Here is an 18,518-nt window from a genome sequence, read left to right as displayed (position 1 = left end):
ACACAACAGTGATGAAAACACAATCCATCGATTTTGAAAAATGTTTATTCTTATTACCTATTGAAAAGTCAAATGAAGAGAGAAGTCATGGACAGAAGATTCTGTAGCAAAAACAGGCAAAAATGTTTAAGGGGATTAAAAGACTAATTACACTTGTTTTTAGTACAATCTTATTTTGAAAACCAACACCTCAATATGCAGTGAAAACGGAACTTTCCGAATATATAGCTGGAAATCACCTAAACATTCTTCAAAACATTTCCAAAAAGTGTTAAAAAAAAAAAACCTCTTGATTTGTTGAAACCTCATTACTTGTGCCTTCAATATACACTGATGGAGGTCCCTTGCAGACACTGTGCAATGCTGCTGCTGCTGCAGAGGAGGAGAGATTAAAGGCAGAGTCTTTGGTACACTGTACTGTACACACACGGATACACATTTAGTTTGACTGCTACTATCAGCAATTACATATGAAGCCATTCTTAGAGATGAACCAGGTTTAAAACCCAAGTTGTCTTCTGCCAAGCAGAGAAGGAATCTGAATTTTAATTCACATTATTTCATACCAAGTATGCCCACTCTCCCCCCAAGATGACATTGAACAATCCTAAAAATAATACCTATAAAAAAAATCTGAGATTACACTGCTTAGTTCTCCTGAAAATTGAAGTGTGATTCTGGGTGAGTCTGACTTGATAACCAACTTTCAGCTGTATGAACTGTATGTCTGCTAATCCTGTAGTGCTGTCTGTATACATATATACAAAAGCAGTCTAGGATAAAGCTAACTTCGTAGAGCTAAGAACATAACTGGCCACACTGTTAGCTTTATGCAGTTTTTAATTCTAAACACTTTACATTGCCAAAGTAATAAGCTAACATGGGGACTGGCAGACAGATCTGGCTAATCAGAGATCTAAATAGGAAAAGAATAGGGTTCCATGTTTCTTTTTACATCCCATCTTCTCTTACATTTGAAGACAAGTGCAATTTTATTCTTAAATTCATTTTCTACAGCTAAAAATACAGACAATAAAGCACTGCACAGAAATAGCTGGGTCAATAATTGCTGGTAAAAAACAGAAAAAAAAAAGAAAGAGTTGAGCTCCTTTTCTAACCAGTGTAATCCATAACAGGACAAAGACTCAGCAGCAGTCTCTTTCTACTGTTTGGATATTAGAAAGTGTGTGCAAGTAGCCCCTGAGAGCCATGACAGGTTGATGCAGGTACAATGCATTCACAGGCTCTTGCAGATATGAATGTGAATGTTTACTTTATATTGTCAGACCCAGGACCCTCAAACCTCATCTATCCTTTCACCATATGAGGCTGGCAATGTGCACAAGTAGCCTCTAAGATGCAAGCCATGGATGAGAGAGGCACTGGGCTGCTGTGGCCCTTCGTTCAGGCACCAGGTCCAGCATGGGCAGAAGGAAGCTGCTGAAAGAGTGGGCCTCCTCTTTGGACCACTCATACTTTTCCATCAATACGTCCAATAAACCCCATGGCTTCAGCTTGGTGATGTGACGTAAGTCACCTGGGAGAAAGCATTACATTTAAATAATTACAATCATCAGATATTTTACACATTATAGAGTGTGTCATGTTTTTTTAAGAATGTGTAATAGTGTTTTGGGTGACAGAAATCCACTGCACCATCTCTACAAACAAAGAAAAAGCTGCACTGATCTTCATTTGCAAGTTCTGCCCTGAAACTGAGCAGATGGCTATTCCCTTGAGCCACCAGGTGCTGGGTCTGAAATAGCAACTTCTACACCAAATACCTGAGGATATGCTAGGGATGTATTGGATTCAGCTAGAGCAAACAGCTGGTGGCGGGGTGGGTATGTTTACCTTTCTTGGTGAAAAATTCCTTGGAGTATTTGCCTGCTAAGACCAGCTTCCGAGGAACTTTACCTAACAGCTCGATGATCAGCGCTATGTGATCTACAGAGAGACACATAGAAGTTAAAACACCGAGATAAACACAATTACAGAAATAACTGGGAGAACATAATCTTTTCTAAGAGATATAAACCAACATCTTAGCAGTGAACTATAAGTGATCTTATTAATCTTTGGAATAAAATTAATATTCCCTGCAGATTCTTCTACTAATGTAGTTAATCATCACTGTCAAAGAATCATATGCTCCCAGTAAATGTTTAAGTCTACATCTGGCCTTCACACTTGTTTAACATGTTTTTTCTAGTGAAATTAAACTCCATTATCCAATAATTTGGGGACACTGACCTTCATCTCTGGAGTAGTCCTCTCCTGAATGTGGCTCAAATAGATAATCCCCAGTAGCGAGCTCAAATGCCTGGGAGACGTGGATAGTAGATAGATGGGTTTAATCAGAAAGCCAAATAATTGGTCCATCTAGACATGATAATGTTTCAGAGAATTATAAACCTTTTGTTTACTAATCTCGGCTTCATAGTGTGTATCTGCTTTTTAATGCAAGCAAGTGTTTATTTCAGTGTGGGCTGTTTTAGAACATTTCTTGTGCCATCACTCTCTAAAGCACTGAAAGATTTCATTATAGGAGGAAGTGTTAAACATGATGGGTTCTGTGGGAATTTAAATGGGACACTGCAGTTTTTGGCTACTAGTGTTGTGCAAAGCAGACTGTTTGCATTTCTTCCTACGGGCATGCGCATGAGGATGCATATGCACATAATGAATAATGGGTTGACGTCAGACATTTCTTCTGGCTACAGGAAACCGATTTAGATATGCAAAAGGTTTACATGAGCCAATATATGATATTTGCCGGGTGATATTTGATTATGATAAAAACTGTTTAGTTTTGTTAGTGCTGTTTTTGAAAAAAACGTTTGAGTTTGTTTTTCTTTTTGGATTCAGTTTCAATCTGTGTTTTTTATTTCTTTGTGTCTGCTTTACCATGCAGGCGGTACTCCAGATGTCTGCCGGTGTACCGTAGCCAGCTCCCATCAGCACCTCAAGAGAACGATACTGCCTTGTCTGGATATCATCTGTGAAATGTTTGTGCTGTGAGAAAAAGAAAAAAAAAATTGTAAAAGCTAAAACAGTTACTCAGTAAAAACTGAGTAAGTATATATTTAAGTGCATGTTTCTCTGTGGTCCAGCCTATGCTTTTGATCTTAAAATATTAGATTTAAAGAGATACTTTACAGTGGTAAAAACCTTATTAACTTTTTCATAAGTCTCCTTGAAAAAATAAATAAATAAATGTACACTCACCACCCAGCAGGCATTGCCCAGGTCAGCAATCTTGACCTGCAACTTCTCAGCATTGAGAGGCTCCAGGGGGTTTACTAACATATTGCCTGGTGCTCCTGTCAAAGAGACAAGTAACAGACAGGGCAAAACAGAAAAAAATGAGAGGCAGAAAGGCAAAGGGAAGAATAACAAAAATGAAACAAATCGAGACCTATGAGAAAAGACCAGAAAAATCTAAGTTGACAGCCTACTAACAACTGCAGCTTAGACATCCAAACAACAGGGAATACATCCCCTGGTGGTTTTAATGTTGTGGTAGACAAGGGTTAGCCTGGGTCTTTGGTCTCCAGCTACACAGCCCCATATGCACCAAGTTGTGATGCACTGTGTGTTCTGACTGATATCGATCATGGACAGCATTAAATTTCTTCCCTCGTTGGTCCCTGTCCACTACACCAAAAACTCCATTGGGTGGTAATGCCGTGGTTGATCGTTCTACTGTGTCTATTTACGATTGGAATAAAAGGAAAATAAGGGATCCTTTTTATAACTAACCATCCAGGTTGTCTTCTTCTTCTTCATCTGTTCTTTTATTCTCTGCTTGAGCATCCATTTCCTCCTTCTTATCCTGTTTCTCTCCTTCCTTTAGCTCTACAGCAACAGAGTTTGGACTGAGGGAGGCAGGAAGCTGCTGCAGGTGAGTGTCTGGGTCCCCTGAATAACCATTAGAGTTCCGATTCTCTTCCTTGTTACCTAATGAGTCGTGGGTCCCTGTGTTGTCTTCCACTTGGTTTGCATTCTGTTGGTCCTCCTGCTCCTCTTTCAACTGGTTGGTCCCATGTGCCTGGTTCTCCGGGCTTGCCTCACTCACTGGTGTGGAGGCATGGCCGTTGCAGTTCACTTTCATCCTGTTCTCCTGTATGTTCACATCCACTCTCTGTTCATTGATATCTGGCACCTGAAGCGGCTGATTGTCAGGTGTTGAGTCTGTGCAAAGAGCACAGATTATTATTAGTAGCATTAATATTATTATTCATACATTATTTGTTAACTTAGTAAATGACATTCCTTATCTTTCTTGTCAATTCTAAATAGGACTGCTCATTCACCTGTGATTGTATGGTTACAAATGTCTTGCAGGGTGGCAGACAAGGACAGCGTGGCTGAAGAAGTTGTGTCTTCAGTGGTTTCTGTTGTCTCTTCGTCATCCTCCTCTTCCCCTCCTTCAGGTGCTGCTCCTCCCTCCAACTCCTGATTTCGTTTCTCCAACAGCTTTGCCTGTTTTTTTTGCTTCTTCTTCATCTTCTTTTTTTTGTTCTTTGACATTTTGACCATCTGCAGAAAAAGAACACGAGGAGAGAAAATTATGCAATCAGCTTTATGACCTGACTTGAAATGTTTGCACAAAGCTTCACATTACAAAGTCTAATAATAAAAAAGCATAACTCACTGGTTTGGGTGGGGGGGCTGTACTCACTGTAGGAGACAGGAAAAATCAGAGCATTACAGTAGTGAACAACATATGTGGCACATCCTTCATCTTTCTATAATTAGTATTCTGTTGGGGTGGCTGAGTTGATTCACACCGAGCTGTTCTAATAGACTGCCTCTACAGCGGCACCCGGCTCAGCAGGATCCTCCACAATCCTCAGAGCAAGCTGGTAATTTCCATAACCAATCCAGTGGTGACTCATACTGACGTGCTAAGCTCTCGTCTTTTATTAGAAGATTCCACAAGAACCGTCAAGTTTCTAAACCCTTACATCAAATACAGACGATCACTACAGTACAGCAATAAAAACCCTCCTATCCTCCATTGATGCCCAGTGCTTGCCGCTTGACAAAAGAATCGTGAAATTTAGTTCAATTTAAAACATTCAAATACTATTACTAAAAAGTATTACATTTAGTTAATTACTAGTTATTAATGATAATGCCTCAAATTTGTAGTAACACATCAATGGAACGCTGAAAGGCACTGGACCCAGTGATAAAAAAAAAAAAAAAAGAGACCTCTTGGTTGTCAGCAATATACTGATCAAACCACAGAAGTTTCACAGAAGAAGGGTGTGACCTGCAGAACCCGAGGGAGGTGCTGTGCCAGTCTTCTGCCACTGCGTAGCTTCAGCAGCCATTTTCTTGATGTAGGACTCATTGACAGTCAGCAGAATGTTCTCTGGTTTGATGTCTGTGTGGATGATCCTACACTTGGTGTGGAGGTAGTTTAAACCCTGCAGGACCTGCAGTGCAGCAGAGACACATTAGTGTGTTTTACTAGTGCAGTGTAGAAATGAAAAATGTATAGACCACATCCAAACCAAAATACAAAATATATTCCTAAAACAGAAAGCGTGAAGTTGTAAACAAATCTTGTTTTTGTATTGCTGTATAGTACCTGTCGTATGATGCTTTTAACACAAGATAGGGGTAGGCCTTGATAATTTGACTTGATGATCCACTTGAGCAGGTGATATCCCAGCACCTCAAATACCATACACACATCTGCAAAGCTGCACAGTCAAAGGAATAATATGATAGGACTTCTCAAATAACCTCAAAATAATAAAGTTGAGTGTTACCAAATAAGAGACTATGAAATCAAAATGTGCCAAAGCACACAGCTGCCTGTATGTCAGATGGACATCTGTGGAGAGCAAAGTGTGAATCTGGGGTGTAATACAATACAATGCTGTTTGCCTTTTAAGGCAATAGTCATCTTTAAAAGTGACACATCCACCTTTTGAGCACAAAAACAAGGTAAACTGGGGTAAATTGATATGTAAACTGGTGGACAGTGTGATGATGAACTGGTATCAGACTTTATTCCTTGGATTTTCAACAGTAAAGTAGCTATTTGAACTCGAAAGAGTATAATCTACATGTCCAAGCAATCAAACTGAGATGCAACAGAAGAAAGAAAATAGAAGCTATTAAGTTGCTGTTTTTGCATTGTTCCCATCCATTCCAACTAAATGACAGGACCTTAAAAATTACTATTTTAATGATGCTCAATGCTGTCAATCTTTCATCAACCCTGTAAAATATATTTTTGCTAAATTTATTTAAAAAAAAAAAAAGAGATTTGTAAAACCTACAATTTGTCCAAAATTGAGCATAACTTATATAATATGTGAGCATATACACCTAATGGTCATTTTATTAGGTACACCTGGACAATTTAACACAATCAAATACAGCAGTTCTGCCCTTTAATTCTCATTTTATCAGTATACAATTTCTAAGTTTTTAAGTTGAAACTGTCAGAAAGGTAGTAATTCTACTATGTTTATTATTGAGGTTATAGTTTGTGGTGGAGCTGTTTTGGCCCGTTTACTTTAGATGGGGTGTAATACAATTCACAGTGCTCCTGTATTGGATTGCATTAGATTGTACAGGTGTACCTAATGTAGTTGCCAGTGAGTGTATATTGTAAATATTATCAGTTAATAGGGCGATTGTGCATTTGTTGACAAAATGTTTCTTTCACAAAAGAGGATACGAGTTCCATTCATGCCAGATATTTTGAAGTCGTCTAGAAGCTGCACCACTTTCTCTCTGCTGGGGTCACTGGGATCTGTGTTTCTCACCTGAAAAACATGCACGCATGCGCACACACACACGAGCAGGAGTTGTGAGCCTTGGAATAAGTTCAGTACGAGGTGCAAGCATGTAAAGAATGAGCCAGTGTGTGTGTGAAAATGTATTTGCTGTTGAGACTGTGTGCCTTACACATTTGAGCAATTTGATCTCATCCAGCGCCGTCTCTGTGTAATGTTCAGCACTTTTTACAACTTTCATGGCCACAAAACGCTTCTCCCTGGAAAACACACACGCACACACACTTATTTAAGTCATCACAATAGATTAACTTGTTTTAAATGCGTATTAACATCAACCGGGGCAAGAAGGTGGAGGATTGGTTACCCATTTTGCCTCATAGATATAAAAGGTTTGGGTTCAAACCCACTAGCTAGCTGGGCATTTCTGTGTGGAGTTTAATTAACTTAGGTTAACTGGTAAGTACAAAGACATGTATGATAAAATAATTGGTGACTCCAAATTGCCTGTGGGTGTGAATGTGAATGGTTGTCTGTCTGTGCATGTCTCTCTGTGTTGGCCCTGAGATAAACAGGTGACCTGTCCAGGGTGTACCCCACCTCTCGCCCAGTGACAGCTGGGATAGGCGCCAGCCCCCCCGCAACCCTAAACAGGATGATTGTTACAGATAGTGGATGGAGGAAAATAAACTTCTGGAGTATTCTCTGTGTATGAGTGAGGGTGGAGCTCGGCTAAGTGAAGTGTCCCTGGCAGAGGGAGCAGACAGCTCAGGTAAAGCCAAACTATCTAATAACACTAATTTCTCAAAATAATTGTTAAAAGGACAGTATAACTACTGAAATAAATACAATTTACAGTCTCCAGTCCACCATCTACTGTTCACTACAACAAGCTTTTTGGTTAATCGCTAACTGCTATGAACATGTTAGCTTACATGCAACTAAAGCTACAAGTTATCTAAAGCTGTATTTGCCCAAATTAATGCACTAACCACTCAACCTATTGTGCCATAATTTCTGGTGGACACTGAGACAGTCACTAAACCTGACAGGACCCTGTAGCAGCTGTAACTCTCAGCTGAGAGTCCCCCTGTCAGCAGCAGACTGAGAAGGTCAAGGATCAGTGATAGGGGACTGATTTCATTTATATTCTTATTCACCGAGTTTCAATTTGATTAAAGAGATATTTTGGGTCCATGTGGTGATTTTGCTGTTGTAGATATGGATGAATAGTAGGTCTAATACAACAGCCCTGCAGTAAATCCTCCTTTATAAATGTGATAATGTCTGCATTCAAACTCAGAGAGGAGTTGATTCAGTTTTGGAGGCTATTTGTTCTGTTGCTGTTTAACTGTAGTGCTGACAGGAAATTTTGTCATGTAGCCAGTCTTCACAGATATATATTCAAAGGGGTAGAGCAAATAATAGGGGGAAAACAAACAAACAAAAAACTGTTTCATGACATGCGGTTGCCAGCTAATTAATGAATCCTAATATCAGTAGATATAGCTCTTGCTTATAAAGTTAACATTCAAGCTCTGTAGTCGGAAATACAGAAACAGTATACAGTTGAAAGTGGGTTCTTTCTCATAGGGCGACAAAGCGCAATGTAAGCATTTAACTGCTGTAACCTATAACAGAGCTCAATAGACTAAAGATTAAGTTATAATTGTTGGTACAAAGTGATCAAGAAGTCTGCTCATAATATGATTATGGGTTTACAAATGTTAAACTGATATTTCAAAACTGTATACTGTGTATACTATTTAAAAGGTTTGAATTTACAGTTTTAAAGTTGACAAATGTATTATCCAAACAGTAATCACTAAAGGAAGCCGGCTAGTAAGGAAAAATAATAACATATTTGAGATTCTTATTCAGACAAGCAGAGATAATAATTAACAGAACTTTTATATTTCACATATTCAAATTTAGGAGCCAACATACTGGATGTCCCAGGCCAGCCACACAGTGGAGAAGTGCCCCCAGCCCAGCTTTCGAATCACATGGTACCTCCCGTTGAACAGATCTCCAATCTTCACATGGTGATAGCCACCTGAAAGAAGACAGACACACACAGATAATGTTGTGTGTCTATTCAGACAAAATTGGACCACAGCAGGATGTGACATTAAATGTTGATAATATACCTGCCACAAGAGTTAAATACAAACCCATCTATGTCTTACCTTATATAAGCACATGTAAAATTTGAAGAGAGAGAAAGTGGGAGAGGCCCTACCTCTGCAGTAGTCATTAGGGTCCTCCTGTTCATCGTCATCAGAGCCCAGGATCTCCTCATCCTGCTCTGGAAGGGGAGAATCTGCCTGACCTGGTTGAGCCCCACCTCCACGACCATGAGGCTCAGGTCTAATGAATGGGTAAAAGAAAAACACAGACACTACAGTAAGACAGAGAATACTTTGAGACTGAAAAGAGACACGTTGGCTGGAACCACAATGAAAGACAACGTGAAAAAAAGGGTGGAAAATGCTGGACTGTGTGGCTGTAAATAATGTTTCTAAGACAGCTGAGTAAGAACAGTGTGGTGAGCAGTTGATATAAACAAGTCACTTTCTACGGCTTTGGGGACTGACTAGGGTCTGATGTAACAACACTGACACATTTAGCAGTTAGAAGAGAACTACAATACCGCAGATCAATAAGCATCTATCAGGACTAATTTCATTCTAGTGCTAAAGCTAAAACCGAGTAATCACAGCAAATATGTCTGGCTATTAAAAAAAGTGAAACTCATTTCTTATGCTGAGTTATTTCAAGGAAGTCAACAATAAAACTGAAGGGAATGTTTAATTTTAAATACCAGAAAATAATTTTTTTTAAACGCTTAAAGAATGAGTTATAATAAAAAAACTAATAAGTGGAATGTTTTGAGGCTCTTAATTCGAGTGTTTTCTAAATTACAATACCCATTGGGAGATTGTAAGAGCAATAACACCCAGTCACTTCTATACACATGTTTTTCCTTGATTTGGTCATTCATTGAGTTGTGTCAGCCCTGACAATGTGCTTTGCAGGTAGGTGTACAGATGCCACCAACTGATAAAGCCTTACACAGAAACACTACTCACCTGTGAGGGACAAAGAAACTGAGTAAAAGACTACATTAATATAGACACATGTCCTGTGTAAATTGGACAATAAATTGTCCTGTAAATCTTATCTCCTCACATGACAGTCCAAAGTTATTTTAGGAATGACAAAAAAAGCAGCGGACACTTAAATGACCACAAACAGTTTAACATTACACTGACTGTATTGCTGAATACTTGAAACCAACCATGCAGTTGCTCATATAGGACAGCTTTTTGGAAAACAACATAGACCATGTTTGTTTCTATGAACAGGTCCACAAACACCGAGCTGAAAGTAAAACGTGAAAAACAAGAGGCCCCTGCAGATGGGGAGCGTCACTAAGTGCTGTCCATGGTGCTGAAAGACACTGTCATTGTCCATCACTAAACCAATGCTAGTACTGTACAGCTGCATTTATCCAAATATCACCTAATAATATTGACCTCCTGATTTATCTGTCCAGCTCATTCATGTAGGAGGCATCCTCCAAGGAGAAAAAATAAATAAATAAAAAAAAGATTTTATTGTTCCTTCTGCAATTATGATTCTACACTTTCACCCATCTGCTGCGAGACTTTCTCTCGATTCTTCAGAAGAAATGTGTTACTAGATGGGCTACACTAGAAATTTGTTATTTGCTCAGGCTGTTGTCAGTACAACTAATGTCTAGATCTCCCTACAGTCTGATCGCAGTCTTTGAGTGAGTAGACAGCAACACTGCTTCAGTGTTTTTACAGCAGGTTAGGTTAATTGTATTATTATAGAAGGTATTACATTTAGTTATTAGTTACTAAAAGAAAACATGTGCTGCCTCCAGTCTTTCTGTAGGCCTCATGATTGTGGTGACAGCATTTACCTGTAAGAACTTTGTCATCCCACACACCGTGTGGTAAAGGCAAAACAACACTTTTTTTTCTCCCCCATTTTCTCACACGCACATGTAGAAAGCAAATTCATCAAAACACTACCCAGGTAATTTTCTTCTCATCCCTACATATTCTTCCTCATATCATACCAGTATAATATTTAGAATAATGATAACTGCAATGAACACAATGAGGAAGAGGGCTTAAAACTGGCTTTAGTAGGGTGGCCATTCTGTAACAAAAGTAGGAGCTGGGAGGAAACTATATGTACTTAATGTACATATAGTTATAACAAATAACAGATATAATAACAGATAACATGTTTTCACTGCCAAAAAAACTGAACGCTCAAGGTTTTTGGTGAAATTTAAATATAAAGAAATAACACTTGAACCTTCAATGCAAAAAGACAAACACTGGATCTAAATTTAGCTGATGAAATTAACACTATGTTGAGCTAGTGAAGAGCTGAGATGGAGGGGCAGAATGGTAGAGGTTGGAGGGACAAATGACAACATGAGAGAAAAGCGGAGAAATACAAACTTAGGTAGCAAATAAGAGCAACATATACTAAAGCCAACTAGAGCATTCACACATTTATTGCCAAAAGAGAGAAAATTATACATTTCAAGATCGTGTATGCAAGTTTTCTTCTTACTGCAGTACATCGATAGTTGGGCAGAGACAGCTCACTGGCCTCTGACTGCCAGACATCATGAACAACAAGCGTTATACTTCAAGGACTTCTGCAACATGTCTAAAGATAACCTTTAACTGTCTGTAGTTCCCACCTCTGCCCACACACACACACACACACCTTACCTGCAAGATGCACGGATGCCCATGAGATGTGATGCAGGCAGGAGGACAGGAGAGGAGTGGAGAAATAAGAGCACCAAAGGAAGGAAAGGGAGAGGAATGGTAGAGTGAAGCAATACAGCGATCAGCGTTGATCACCGAAAGCCAAAAAATATAAAAGAAGGGGGTGACAAACAAAATGAGAAGAGAGAAAAGACATGATAAGAGCAGGGGCACAGAGAGGAAAGAAAAAAAAAAAAGAAAAAAAAAAAAAGAGCTATATCTCTGGTGCACGCTGAGCACTGAGGCCGAGTCCTGGAGCACAGGGCACCACTGCACACTTTCCGACTCTCGCTTACATTTTCTCTCACACATTCTCTCTCTCTGTCTGACCGAGAACTCTCCTTGGCTTTCGTCAGCCTCTGGCCCAGCCCTCTTCACTGACAGCTGGGAGATGATTGGGTGATGCAGCCTAGCACTGCATTGCAGGTAAGGGACAACATCAGCTCCCCCATTTCCTCCTTGTCTGACCAAAACAACACAATTTCACTTCATTGGTCATATCTTCCGCTCCTAATTAGTCCATCATCATCATTATTATCATCATCATCTCATATTCATGCCATTCTAACATTTCACTAAACATTTTTTGCACAAAACAGCAACAACCACTGTTTCTTTAAGCACAAACTGCCAGACTGCCATGTTTATGTTTCTGCTTCACAATTTTAATAAAGGTTTAAGCTGTATAGCGACTTATCAAATTAAAAAAGAAATTATCTCTGAAATACACTTACTCACAAAAAGTTAGGCATATTCTATTTTCAGGTGAAATGTATGGAAAATGTAAAAAGTTCATGCTACGGTGATATTATATCATGGGTAGGGCATTAAAGTAGAAGCATGCAATGGTAATTTCTTCATCCCAAACAATTTATTAAAACAAAACAAAACAAAAAACAGTAGTGGTTGGTATACCCCAACAAAAACTGTACATGTCTCAATAACTTGTCAATTGCTAGGTGTCGTCTTGGTCTCATGATGACAAAATGTGAACAGGATGATCAGAAGGGCTGGTTAAATAAAAACTGTCATTGAACCAGAACATTTAGTGGTCGATTAATAGAAATGATGATCCAGAAACGATCCATGAATCACGCTGTGTTTTTTGCAGTTAATCGCCTTGTTAGAGAACAGAATTTTATGTAATAAGTATGTATTGATCAGCATGAGGTCTGCTGATCACTATGTCCTGTCATTCAGAATTTTAGTTCACAGCAAGGAGGCCTAATAATTTCATTGGTCTTACAGAATATTAAAGACTGCAACTAATCAGATAGTGTTATGCTCTGGATCTATTCAAATTGTGACTAATAAATAAGTCAATATATGTTATAATTACAAAAAAAAAACTTGTGCAATGACATGAAGTATACTACTTACTCATTTAATCCAGACATATAACGCCCATCTTTAGCATTTCAGAGAGGCTCTGCCTCTCTGAAATGCTCCTTTTATACCCGATTACTGACCTGTTGCCAATCAACCTAATTAGTTGTCAAACGCTCCTCCATTTGTGGCAATTACTTTTCCAGCGTTTTGTAGCCCCTATTCTAACCTTTGATACGTTGCAGTCATCAAATTCAAAATGAGCTAATATTTTCCATGAAATGGTAAAATGTCTCAGTTTCAACATCTGATATGTATTTAATGTTCTACTGTGAATAAAATATGGGTTGATGAGATTTGCAAATCATTACATTCTGTTTTTATTTATGTTTTAACACCTCCCCAACTTTTTTGGAATTGGGGTTGTAAAAGGGGTAGTGGGGTCATACTAGAGTATTATAAAAAGAGGTGGTTTTAATGTTTTGGCCACCATATTCAAAATGAATGAGGTGGCCAAAACACTGCAAAAACTTTTTCGTATAATGCACCCCATTGCGCTCTAGTACGACTCCACTACCCACTATGACTTTAATAATAAACAGAGTATAATTATCACATTTCTGAAATTTTCAACTTAAAAACTGAGAAATTATTACCCCGTAAAATTAGAGTTTATGACAGAATCACTGTATTGGATTGCATTAAATTCCAGAGGTGGTCATAATGTTATGCCTGATTCGTGGATCTTGGTGTGGTGAAAAGGTGTGTGATGTGACACAGACTTCATATAATGATGTAGAGAAGATGTGCAAAATCAGATGAAAGATAAAACTAATATTTGTTGGAAAAAAACATGCAGAGCTTGAGTCTTTTTCCTCTTTACAGCACAATGCCAGCAGTCACAATTTTGTACCTCGTAACATATCTAGGTAAGTCTTGAAAGTGACTTGGTCCCTTTGCACACAGAATTTGTTAAAATGTAGCCCAGGCCACATTTCCCTACAGGTCAGTGATTGGGCCAATGTAGGTTAAAATCTTTTAGTCTAAAAAATCTAAAACCAAAACCACTTAACATCTCCATCTCTGGAGTGCACACATCTGACATGACCAAGTGTGTCAGCATCTGCTGAATTCTCCAGGCTGTACTGTTACCACGCCTCCAGGCCTATTAGATCTCTAGAGTAAAATAATTAGGAGCAAACAGGAAAAAAGAGCTCTTTGGGATAGAGTGTGGCCAAAAAGTTTACATCTCCCCTCCTCCCACCCCTCCAGATAAAAAAATCAATGCAAAGTGCCGGGGCAGCGGAATGAAAAACAGCAGCACTAGGTAACTGTACTGATGGTCTGGGGTGCAATGCACACAAAGTGTAAATGAGTGTGCTGCAGCAATTTAATTTAGCACTACAACAACCAGCAAACTTAGACTGTTATAGATATATTATTTGAAATGTATTGTAATTAAGCATTTAAATGTTAATTCTTTGTAATGATTATTATTCTTAGGAATTTCATGGTTAATGTTACCTTCAAATCGGAATGTACACAGAGTATGCGCACTACAGCTTCGTATACTACACCAGCAGCTTAAACACTGCAGATTTCCTCGGTGCACAATAACAAATCTCTGGCCAAAGCTGGAAAGTCATCATTTTCATGGCCTGAAGTGACCCGTTTAAAGCCAATCACACACAGTCAGTGTGGTGGTTAACCAGCAGGGTGAAGACAGACAGACAAAGAGAAGGGAGGCAGAGCTGTAGTGGGCTGAAGATGATATAAGATTTGATGGGTTATGTAATCAACTGCAGTGATGACTGGTAGAGAAGAGCAAAATACAACAGAGCAACCATGCTGGTAACTATATATATATGTTTCAACATTAGCTGTTTTAGTTCAATCTCCTGGGTGCATCAGTAGTTTTAAAATTACATCTGAGGCTAAGAATTTTACAAAAACGAGTGGTTCCATGTCAGAAGTTATGCAAAACAAAACATATTGTGATGCAGAAATAAATGTGGGGGGAAAAGGGGGTAGAGTGGTTGATATGCTCTTTCAAAAACTGGCAGCACAAATGCACCTGGGACATTACAAGTTCAGTTCTTGTTCACTTGCACACAGGCAAACTAAATACATAAACAGGTTGTTCAGCTGCCTAGTGAAGCACATTGAACATCTTCTTCTTAATAAAAGATGAACCTGCCGTCAATAACTCAGCTACGCTCTGAGTGAACAGGTGAACGCACATAAACCAAAACACTACTACCCTGTGTCCCATCATCAAACTTTCAATAAGCTTTACAAGCATAAGCACTGTGATATCTTTTTTCCCTTAACTGTGCTCTTCTCCCTCTCTCACACACACAAATTGCTGTACCACTCACTTGCACGTGAGGCCGCTGGCTAGTTTCACCACAGCAGTATTAATGGAGAAGATCCAGTCCAGGAGCCACATGACCCATACAACACTGAGCTAAAGCTGTTACAGCACTACACCGTAAACTTGTCTTGGCAAAGCAGAGCAGCAGTTTAAGGATATCCAATAATGACCTGGGACCAGGTCTGTTCACCTCTCCCGTGGTTCTTCAACTGAAGTGGCTGCTGCATCCTCTCTGCATGGCAGTCACAACAGAGCGACTGACACAAGAGAGTGGGAGGGAAGGAGCGTGATGGTCACAAGGGTGAGAGAGAGAGCGCGCGAGAGAGAGAGCGCGCGAGCGAGAGCGCGCGCGAGCGAGAGAGAGAGAGCGAGCGAGAGAGAGAGCGAGCGAGAGAGAGAGCGAGCGAGAGAGAGAGAGAGCGAGCGAGCGAGAGAGCGAGAGAGAGAGCGAGCGCGGGGCACTGTGGATGATTGCACTAGAGACTTTGTTGAGTTAGAGCATAATCCAGAAGGGGCCATACAGTTATAGACATTGGTGCATGCCAGTGTCCTAAAACAATGGAGAGTTATTAATTTTAAACTGGACTGAGAATTTGGTCTTTTTATCAACAGAGTAGCAGCAGAAGCTGTGACACAAAACTAGAAGCAAATAAAGTACATTAAAACTAACACCTCCTCACTGCCTAATTTGGTTAAATAAATATATATTTTACACTTTCAATTCAGATAAGAACCCCCCCCCCCACACACACACACACACCAAATATTTCTACATTCTGTACAAATTACACTCAACGAGGATATTATAATCTCGTGTCCATTGTAAATATATATCCATTAATTATAATCCGCTTTTCAGAAATGGGTATTCAATTCAGGATGTGATGAAGCTGCTGTGCCAAAGCCTCGTAGTTTGTTTAGTAGAATGCTTGGCATCCTCAGGTATTGTCTAAGGCAACTGAGCAATGTAGTCATAATAACAGCCAATTTAGAAAGGGCTGAAAAGGGAAATAAGAAAATATCATTTGCACAACTCAAACAAAAATATTTATGAACAAGAAACTCATAAGTCATAACTCATGACTGTTGTGCTTTGGTGATGGTGCAGTGGTCAGAAATGTAGTCCACAGGAAAGTTGATAAAGAAAGACAGGTGAAATAAATGTGTAGAAATAAGAAAATAACCTGTCCTCTCACACAATGATATAACATCATAAGCTGCAGGTTGTCAGTGAAATATTGGTAGGTATATCTGAGCAATGAGCAATAAATTTGTGACCACTAAACCTTAACTGAGTTAGGTTACTCTTCTACCAACAAAACAACCATGGCCAATCAAGACATGAACTCCAATAGACTCTAGAAGTTGTGCTGTGGTGGCAGTAAGTTCCTGTAAGTGTGTCAGTAAGTACTGTACCTGTAAGTTGTGAGGTGGGGCCCTTATGAACAAAACTTGTTGTTCCAGCACAAACCACAAATGGTTGACAGGATTAAAATGTGGAGAATTTGGAGTCAACATCAAAAACTATTTGTTTTGTTCCTCAAATGATTGAGCCTGTTTGCAGAGTGGCAGGGTGCCTCATCCTGCTGAAAAAGGTTACTGCCAACAAGGAATAAGTGGATAAGTGTAACAGCCACATGAATGGCAGGACCCAAGGTTGTCCAGCAGAACAAAGCCCAAATGATCTTCCTCTCATAGTGCATCCTGGTGTGGTGTGTGTGTGGGTGCGCGTCAGCCCCATACAAAACAACCATCTTTTTAAATGTTTTTTTTTTTTTTTAAATCAGAACCAGCATTATCTTTTTCCATTATTTTGAGCTACAGTAGCTTTTTAGTTGATTGGACTACACAGGCGAGCCTTCGCTCCCCAGACTTCAGCAACATGATACATCTATAGCATGTAGTTTTGTGTTGAAACAACCGCTTGGATGAACATTCTTTTGTTCATCAATGTTTCCGCCATTTCACGTCGTCTGTGGATCTTTCTCTTGCAGGTTGTGTTTCTTGTTCCCATGTGCCTCTTGAACAAAAGATTATTTCCTTAAAAGGACTATCTGATTTAATGAACTTTAACAAGTAATAATAGATTAAATATATATTTTCTTGAACAGGTCACACTTACATACAAATAAATAAAAAAGCTGGTGTAACAGAAAAGTCCCTACATTTATGACAGTAGGACTTGTGATGATTGTGACAGTACATCTGTATGTATACACACATTTGGGGAAAATATCTAAATAAAATTCTGTTTAGTAAGACCCTATATATCAGGGCAGCGTTTACAGGCGATGAGAAAATGCTGTTGATCTTCCGTTTATACATTTACCCAACCGCACATTTAGTTGGGCGATTAAAACAAGCAGCGTGTGCTTTTGCAACTTACTTTTTGCCAGGTTTCCTTGGCCTTGTTCTCTTCTTCCTTGCTTGCAGTGCGAGCACTAAAACGTAAAGACACCAGCGTTAGACACCAACTACAACACTCATCTGTCAGCTTCGCGGCTGTGTTTCTACCGGGGCTTTGTTGTTGATCAAAGCTGTTACCTTTGTTCATGGCTTTAGAGATGAAGTACCTTGTGTGACCCGGACTGCATGTGAAGAGTACTCGTAGTTGACAGGTTCCACTGAGCTAGCGGGCGACTTAGCTGAAGTAAAAGCTTCTCTCAAATGAAACAGCGAATGAAACCGGCCTTAGCGGTGTGTTGGGAGGTATTTAAGTTTACGCTAGCAGCTAACGTAACACGGCCCCGCTGACGTTTACTGCGACGTTTAGTACTGTAAAATGGAGTGCTAGTGAAGTATTTGGTAGTTTGGGGAAGCTGTTATTCACTCAGTAACCTGGATAAAAGTTTGGGCACATCCTTGAACGCGTTCCGATGCTAGTCTTAATGGCTGCAGCTAGCATACAGTTAACGTTACCACACAATCCACACACATGGGCGCATGGTCCACTGTTAGTTTTCATCAGCTTTTACGTGCCTTTTTATAACATTAATTGTTACAACCCTTTTGAATATTTATTAGTCTGATAATCGTCCGGAATAAAAGCGTGTGTGTTAAAAGTGCTGTGTGTGAACGCGTTTTGTTTTAGTTAGCAACGTTACCTTTTCTTTCCATGCTGGTGACCAGTCGAGGAATAAGTCGCGTTCACGGACTGCTGGAAATGTCATTATTCTAAGTGCGCGAAAAGTAGTGGTGTGTGTCGTAGGGGGAGGAATACACAAAAAAAAT

General features: G+C 39.4%; 1 protein-coding gene across 5 annotated transcripts; it reads right to left on the bottom strand.

The window, feature by feature from the left end:
• Nucleotides 1-27: 27 nt before the first annotated feature.
• On the bottom strand, nucleotides 28-18,490 carry srpk1b (SRSF protein kinase 1b). 5 transcript variants are annotated; one of them, XM_067504870.1, is made up of 16 exons: nucleotides 18,392-18,490; nucleotides 17,674-17,728; nucleotides 9,007-9,134; nucleotides 8,712-8,820; nucleotides 6,937-7,024; nucleotides 6,707-6,794; nucleotides 5,603-5,709; nucleotides 5,282-5,447; nucleotides 4,658-4,683; nucleotides 4,317-4,542; nucleotides 3,763-4,194; nucleotides 3,229-3,323; nucleotides 2,908-3,015; nucleotides 2,254-2,323; nucleotides 1,855-1,947; nucleotides 28-1,537 (listed from the first exon to the last, which is right to left on the bottom strand). In XM_067504870.1, exons 1-16 carry the CDS (start codon nucleotides 18,402-18,404, stop codon nucleotides 1,353-1,355), a joined length of 1,989 nt encoding a protein of 662 aa, XP_067360971.1. In that variant the 5' UTR covers nucleotides 18,405-18,490; the 3' UTR covers nucleotides 28-1,352. The 5 variants fall into 5 exon arrangements, with proteins under 5 accessions (XP_067360971.1, XP_067360972.1, XP_067360970.1 ...); XM_067504871.1 differs by lacking the exon at nucleotides 18,392-18,490 and adding an exon at nucleotides 17,832-18,287; XM_067504869.1 differs by lacking the exons at nucleotides 17,674-17,728; nucleotides 18,392-18,490 and adding an exon at nucleotides 15,292-15,447.
• Between the last annotated feature and the right edge of the window lie 28 nt (nucleotides 18,491-18,518).

The sequence above is a fragment of the Channa argus genome, chromosome 5, assembly GCF_033026475.1.
Source record: "Channa argus isolate prfri chromosome 5, Channa argus male v1.0, whole genome shotgun sequence".
Lineage (NCBI taxonomy): Eukaryota > Metazoa > Chordata > Actinopteri > Anabantiformes > Channidae > Channa > Channa argus.
The sequence above is the reverse complement of the archived record's forward strand: the minus strand, read 5'-3'. Positions and strand labels throughout refer to the sequence as shown.

Bases quoted from the DNA above. Each gene is read 5' to 3' on its own strand.
- srpk1b (XM_067504869.1), bottom strand. From the start codon at position 15,362: ATGTGGCTCCTGGACTGGATCTTCTCCATTAATACTGCTGTGGTGAAA. The intron at 4,543-4,657 runs GTGAGTTATGCT...CTTTTTCTGCAG, and splicing joins CAGCCCCCCCACCCAAACCA to ATGGTCAAAATGTCAAAGAA. The intron at 4,195-4,316 runs GTGAATGAGCAG...CTCTTTGCACAG, and splicing joins TTGTAACCATACAATCACAG to ACTCAACACCTGACAATCAG.